Here is a 7,686-nt window from a genome sequence, read left to right as displayed (position 1 = left end):
GATGAGAGAGAAACATCGATCAGCTGCCTCCTGCACACTTCCCACTGGGGATGTGCCCGCAACCAAGATACATGCCCTTGACCAGAATCGAACCTGGGACCCTTGAGTCCGCAGGCCGACGCTCTATCCACTGAGCCAAACCAGTCAGGGCTAAATTCTTATTTATTTCCCACTCTTGGCACACAGAGAGGTCCATGAAGAGGCAAGGTGGTACAATGTGGGGAGAAGTGGAGCAAGTTGCCTGTAGAAGTGTTAGAGACAAGTGGCATTTTATATTCATATTTACAACCATTTCAGGCATGACACAGCTGTTTCCGCTGCTTCTAGAGACGAGGAATAGGCATATGTTTTCACAGCGGTGACACAATTTTCTTTGAAGGATTTTAAGAGACGCAGGCCCTTTGTATATTAGTGGATGTTTGCTCAGCACAGCCCTTATTAAAATACACTTTCTTAGTGACATTATTAATAATATCAAAGACCCTTCAATTCTCAGAAAGGCTAAGTTGAAGAGAACTTTGCCTTTCAATGGATGTGGAGTCCCATCTTAATTTTAATGATGATTTTGAATGACTTCTTTTAATAAATAAAATGAAAACTTTAATAATTTAGTAGGTTTACTACTGCATCTTAATGGGAGTCGTGTGTGTGTGTGTGTGTGTGTCTCATTCTCTCTCAAATGAATGATCTTATTATGCAGAGTTATACTGATAATAAATGGGAAAGCCAGAGAGTGGTTTCATTAATGAAAGTAGCAACTGCCTCCTCAAAATCTCCTCTTGACTCTTCCAATAACCTGACTCAGACCCCTGGCATCTCACGTCTGACTGCAGCAGCATTTGGAGGGAGAGAGAGAAAGGGCCAGGAGGGAGGTGGTAATTGAAGTTACCATCTAGTACTTCCAAACTTTCAAGTCCTTTACTATCTCCAACCTTGATAGTATTCTCCCACCCTCCTCTCTTCCCTCTCTCTCTCCCTTCCTCCAACCTTCCCTCCCTCCCTCCTTCCCTCCCTTCTTCCTTCCTTACTTTCTTTTTTTGTTAGTCCTCACCCAAGGATATTTTTCCATTGGTTTTTAGAGTAGAAGGGAGGGGGAGAGACGGAGAGAGAGAAACAGCAATGTGAGAGTGTCTCTTCCAAATTGGGAAGGTCAAAATTAATGTCACATGTTCTCCGGTCTCCCTTACAGGATTTCATGCCCCTACCATGTCCTGGCCAGTGGCAGGGACTCTCATGATTGAGCCCACTGAGTCGGAAGACAAGGCAGAGCTGGATAGGTTCTGTGATGCCATGATAAGCATTCGGCAGGAAATCGCCGACATTGAGGAGGGCCGCATCGACCCCCAGGTCAATCCACTGAAGGTCTGTAGGCACTGACTTTATTCAAAATGTCCCATAGAGGATAAAATGGTTGGGCCAGTGTGTCAGCAAGCCCCGAGCTCCCTCATCAGATGATATTCTTGCCTAGAATCAAGGCCATTCTTCTGAGATGATGCATTCATTACTTGGAAGTTTAAATCTTGAACATGGCTGTTACTCAGGTGCAATGTAGATATTTTCTACGTCTTAACGTTTATGTTATTGTTTTGGGGGTTGTGGCAGCTACCCACCACATGCACCCAACTGGTTGCCACAGAGGGAGCAGAGGCCTAAGGGTTCCATTTAGTTGAGGAAGTCTTATTCTGTGTCTCTGTTTGGTGCAATCCAGTGAGATTATTTACCTCACAAACTCAGGGTAAAGGTAAGTTCTTACATCAAAGACAAGCAGTTACCTCTTAGAACAACTGGATTGTTCCTTGGATGTTTTATAATGTTTGTGGCTTATGTTGGAGAACCATTTGTTAGGCATTATCCTGCCTCTTCTACAATATGTTTATTTCATATCTAGTGAGAGCTCTAAGTTTCTCATTGGTCCAGATATTAAGCTGGGGTAGCATGAATTGAGAACACCATGAAGGCTGTGGTTGTGTTGTTGTGGCCCCAAGCCGGACAACACATCTGAGATGCTGAGCAACTTTTAAAACTGCCCAGCAGAAGTTGGAGTGCGGGGGCCAATGGGTGGCAGGTACCTTCCTTAGTGTGAGTTTGACAGGGTAATGAAGGAAGATAATATGATCATTTGTACTTTTTTTTTTTTAACTCTGGTTACTGCTGATTCTCTCAGGATTTAGGCTGTTTTTAAAATGGCAATAGATGTCTAAAGGACAAAATACTGTGTTACAAAAGCAAGTGGAGAATAATACTCATAGGATGATACATGGTTTAAAAACTATGCTATATGCTGTTTATTAATATATGCAATAATAATATAAAAACATGATAGGACTGGTGAACACCAAATTCAAGATAATGGTCATCCCTGGGGAGAAGGGCAAACAATAAGGCAGAGAGGGGAAATCCAGTGTTTTTTATTTTACAAGGTTAAGCAAATATGACAAAATGTGGATTGATGTTGGTTAGATGTGCTTATTATATTACCATAACTTTCTGATATTTGAAATATTTCACAATAAAAAATTTCCTACCATGATTTCCTTCCCCCCAAAGTGAAACAAAACAATAGCCTCCTCTGTCCACGGGCTTCCGTCAGAAGCTCCCTGACGGGGGAGAAGGCGGTGTTCTGCTCTGATCCCTCTCCCACCCATGTCTGTCCCAGATGTCTCCACACTCCCTGACCTGCGTCACATCCTCGCACTGGGATCGGCCGTATTCCAGAGAGGTGGCAGCCTTCCCACTCGTAAGTTCTCCTCAGAAGCTGACTGTGCCAGCTGTGAGAGGGTCCACGTGCCTGCGAGGGGCCATCGCCTACTCGGAGGGGCTCCCACTCTTACAGTCTCATAGTAACTATCTGTGGGACACATTGTGAAATGTGGGCCCTGACAAGGGAAGTCCTCAGAGCATAGACGTCTCTGAAGTCAGAGTCTGAGAATCTGCCAAGGCACACAGTGGAGGAAGTCCCAATAGGAGACCTTGTCAAGTAGATGTTTTCTACCACCATCCAATAGTGAGATGGCTCCAAATCCAATTCTTTCTTTTTCTTTTTAAAAAAATGTATTATGTCACATTTTAAAAATATACGTATTTATTGATTTCAGAGAGGAAGGAAGAGTGAGAGTTCGAAACGTCAATGATGAGACTCATTGATCGGCTGCCTCCTGCAAGCCCCCCTCTGAGGATCGAGCCCACAACCTGGGCATGTGCCCTTGACCGGAATTGAACCTGGAATCTTTTGGATTGCAGGCTGACGCTCTATCCACTGTCCACTGAGCCAAACCAGCTAGGGCTATTTCTTTTTCTTTTATGGTTCTTATATGAAGGAGAAGATGCTGTATAGTTTGTTTGATGGGACGAGAACAAGCTTTTAGTTTCTTATACTTTTTTTTGTTTGTTTTGTTAATCTTCACCCAAGGATAGTTTTCCATTGATTTTTAAAGAGAGTAGAAGGGAGGGGGAGAGACAGAGAGAGATCTATGTAGAGAGACACATCCATTGGTTGCCTCCTGTATGTGCCTCAACCAGGGCCAGGGATTGAACCTGCAACCAAGTACATGCCCTTGACTGGAATTGAACATGGGACCCTTCGGTCTGCTGGGCGACACTCTATCCACTGAGCCAAACCAGCTAGGGCTAGCTTCTTGTACTTTTTGAGTACTTGATGGGCCAGTGGTATACTAGGCTATGGGAGTATCATGGTAATATCCTCACAAGATAAACCTCTCAAAATATGGCAGAATATTTTTTTCATCCTTTGTTCTTACAGCCCTTTGTGAAACCAGAGAACAAATTCTGGCCAACCATCGCCCGGATCGATGACATCTATGGCGATCAGCACCTTGTCTGCACCTGCCCACCCATGGAAGTTTATGAGTCTCCATTTTCTGAACAGAAGAGGGCCTCTTCTTAGTCTCCCCCTGAGTCCAAGTGACTGATTTGATGCCTCTCTCTGGAGCATTTGACAAGCAAGAAATATTTCATCACCTACCCCAGACTGAAGCAGGGGTTCTATATACTGTGTATATTTTTGTAATCTCTGTCAAGGTAAATGTAAATACAGTTAGTGTAGGGAGTGGGAGCTCACTGTCGGAAGACTGATTTGCTTCCATGCCTCTGCCTCCACATGTAGCAGTTGATGTTCAATTTGCCTTGATTGGCGGCCATTTTTAGTTTTTTGCATAGAAAATTTGGGGTGTGCTCGGACTTTAACTTTCAATGGAGCAAGTTCACAGACATTGTAGAGGCTATACTGATAGACATATTTTTGTTCCAAATAAGTCCTTATGGACTGTGCCAACTGTGGGAAATCCCAGGGCAAATGTTTACATTTTGTATACACTGCAGAAATCTTCCTTCCAACTAATTTGCCTAATCAATAATAGCATTTGAGTGTTTTCTCTTTTTTCACGTTTTTTTATCTGCAATTATTAGTGTTCTAATAAAAGCATTTCAATTTGAAGAATGCCTTCTTGATGCAGTTTTCATTCTTAACGTCCATGTCCAGGTTCAGAGGGATCTGAAGGGTAAGGAGAATACCTAACCCACTAGCCACTGTTCCGTCACCAGCTTTGTCTCTGGCTGGCTAAAGAAACAGTGTGTATGCCTTGGTTAGCACTTTGGCCCTTTTTGTTAGAATCGTGTTAGGTTGAATGTAACTGAAGCCCAACTACAGAAGTTTAATCAAATAGTAGTTTATTTTTTCTTGTTTAACAGTAAGTCCAGAGGTAATAAGCCAAAGGCTAGTGCTCCTTCGGTCTTTCTGTTCTGCCTTATTTGGTGTATAGTCTTCCTCCTCATAGTCCTGGATGGCTGCTGCATATCCAGGCATCACTGCCATTCCAGACAGAAAAAGGGGGAGAAAACGAGAGACAAAAGGCAGATGCCATCCAACTTGGCTTCTTCTGAAATGCTTGCCAAGAGGTTTCACTCAGTAACTTCTGCTGACTTTTAACTGGCTAGAACTGGTTCAAATTGCCACTCCTAGTTGCAAGGGGTATGGGGAGGACTTTTAGCTGGGCATGTTACTGCCCCAAAGAAAACCAGGGGTTTGTTAACGGAAAAGGGAAAGAATGGGTTTCAGGTAGGCAAGTAGCATGCCTGCCACAAATAAGTTTCTCCTAGAAATAGCAAACACTATAGATGGTCTTCCCTGATAGTTATTAAGCATGTGTTCTAGCCTGGCTACTTGGTTCCTCGTGTGGCAACTGTTACTGATAGTGATCTGGACAAAGGTCCAAGCACTCTATTGAATGTTCTACAAGTGGCCCACTTACTCTCACTTTTAAAAAAGTTTGTAAAACAATTTATTCCAGCCTAACTAAGCAGTAGAGAAGTGATGGGACCCATGACTCCTTTTTAGCATACATTTTTATTTGTTGATTGCTTTTAGAGAGAAGGGAGAGAGAAACATGGACTGGTTGTTCCACTTATTTATGCATTCATTGGTTGATTCTTGTATGTGCCCTGACCTTGGACTGAACCCACAACCTTGGTATATTAGGACAGCACTGCAACCAACCGAGCTACCTGGCCAGGGCTAACAAAATACTTAAGTGATTACTGTCTATGGAGTACTTCTAGGAGTCAGGTACTATTCTAAGTGCTTAAAACATATCTCATTGGAACCACAAACATTCAACTTTTACACGAGGGGAGTGGTACGGAGAGATGCGTAAAGTCACACAGCTGGGGAGAGGGAGAGCCAGAACTTGAACCAGGCTGAACAGCTCCAGTGCCCACCGAGGAAAGCAGGCTGCCCCACTGCCTCATGACTGCCAACCGGAGACTGCCCTTCCTGTACTGAAAACCAAGCTCTCCACACAGGCTGTCCAGGGCTGGGTGGCCCCTCCGAGGAAGGACAAGCATAGGAAAACAGATTGTGGAGGTGAACAGCAGTTTTCTAATTTCTTCGCCAGGCTGTGAAGTGTTAGTGGTTGAATGAAAAAGTTGCTTCCCTAACGGCTCAGAGATTGCTTGCCCCCAAAATATATGAGGCAAATGCAGGTGGCTAAGAGTCAAGGTGAACTATTTTTTTTGTTGTTAATCCCCACCTGAGGATATTTTTCCATTGATTTTTAGAGAAAGTGGGAGAGGGAAGGAGGAAGGGGGAGAGAGTAACACGTATGTGAGAGACACGTTGATTGATTACCTCCTAAGCTGTGTATCAAACTTGCAATCCAAGTACATGCCCTTGACCATAGAAGGGAGAGAGTGAAAAAAGACCTGACTCTTCACTTAGTAGAATTGGGATTAAACAGAAAATGTCCAAAATTGATTAACCAGAAGTCAGCTATACACACATACTATTGAGAGAGATACATCGATTGGTTGAGGGGATCGAGCCTGCAACCGAGGTACATGCACTTGACCGGAATCGAACCTGGAACCCTTCAGTCCGAGGACCAACGCTCTATCCACTGAGCCAAACCGGCCAGGGCTCAAGGTGGACTATTTGTCCTTCACTCTTAAGTCGCTCGTGTTTACCTGACACGAGCCCGACATTGCCCCCTGGGTCTTTCCTGTGTGATATCCTTCCCCTGGACCACTCCTGGCCACCTTTGCTTTGCGGGCTCCTGTTTGTTCATCTTTCAGCATCTCTCAAAAAGTTCTTCCATGCACCTCCGTGAAATGTGCCCTGCTATTTTCTATCTTGGCACTCAGTTTGTTTTCCTGTACTTTTAGCACAATTAGTACTTATTCTGTTTCCTTGGCTTCTGTCTGCCTCATTAGCTGAGTTCCCTGAGAGCATGGACCATATCTCATATATCAGTGGATTCCCCATGCTACCTGCAGTGTGTGTTCAACAAACACAAAGAAATATGAATTGAATGAATACAGGGACGCTGTCACCAAGACCAGTATTCCCAGTGCTTTCTGTGAATCCTGTTCAAGCAAAGTACAAAACACTGGGCCCTGAAACAGTGTCTCCGGGCAGTGCAGGATGCAACCCCCCCTCCCCCCTTTATATTGTGGTAAAATATACATAACAGTTGCCATTGCATTACCCTTTTTTTCTGCAGCTTAGTGGCATCTAGGACTTTAACAATGTGCAGGATGTGCGTTTTGAAGAGTTTGGAAGACGAGGGTTTGAGGTAGACACACTCTCCTCCTCTGCCTGGGTCACCCCCTCTGCCTCTTCACACGCTGGGAGAGGCCGCAGGGCACTCTCAGAGCAATCCTTGGCAGAAGGCATGGGCCCCGTCCAAAACCCCGTGAAAGCTCTAGATACTTACAGGGGCCATGCTTTCCAATGACACTGGTGCCTTTCATCCAAATAAAGGATGTAAGTGCCACTGTTGGGCGCAAGAAGCCCTCTGGGGCATGTAGTTTAGAAGCTGAGATGCTAGTGCTTTTAGCGGTTCCCAGGGCCCTCAGACAGACGTCTTGGCTCAGACATTGGACAGGCTCAGAGATGTTTCCCAGGGCAGTGATTTTTCAAACCTTTGTGTGTCTAGATCACCGGGGATGGGGGGGAGGGGGGAAGGGAACGGGACTGGACGGCTTGTTGATGCAGAATGCTGGGCCCAGGCACCAAGTCTGATTCAGTAGGTCTGGGGCAGGGCCAGTTTCCATTTCTAAATTCCAGGTATTGCCTCTCAGCTTCCTTTGTTCACATTTCAAGGAAATTTCCAGAACACTTAAGCCTTTACAGGACGATGAGGGTAGAAAAGATGCTGAACTTAGTCATCCTTG

At 44.7% G+C, this 7,686-nt stretch overlaps 1 protein-coding gene across 1 annotated transcript in view; it reads left to right on the top strand.

Annotated features, from left to right (window-relative positions):
* GLDC (glycine dehydrogenase (decarboxylating)) overlaps window positions 1–4,456 on the top strand; it is an 82,292-nt gene extending 77,836 nt beyond the window's left edge. The window contains exons 23-25 of the mRNA XM_006774841.1: window positions 1,190–1,362; window positions 2,657–2,737; window positions 3,761–4,456. Of these exons, the coding sequence (XP_006774904.1) occupies window positions 1,190–1,362; window positions 2,657–2,737; window positions 3,761–3,904 (398 nt within the window). The 3' untranslated portion in view covers window positions 3,905–4,456. The remainder of the gene's footprint in view (window positions 1–1,189; window positions 1,363–2,656; window positions 2,738–3,760) is intronic.
* The last annotated feature ends 3,230 nt before the right edge of the window (window positions 4,457–7,686 follow it).

This window comes from Myotis davidii, unplaced genomic scaffold (genome assembly GCF_000327345.1).
Source record: "Myotis davidii unplaced genomic scaffold, ASM32734v1 scaffold408, whole genome shotgun sequence".
In the NCBI taxonomy this organism is placed as follows: domain Eukaryota; kingdom Metazoa; phylum Chordata; class Mammalia; order Chiroptera; family Vespertilionidae; genus Myotis; species Myotis davidii.
The sequence above is the reverse complement of the archived record's forward strand: the minus strand, read 5'-3'. Positions and strand labels throughout refer to the sequence as shown.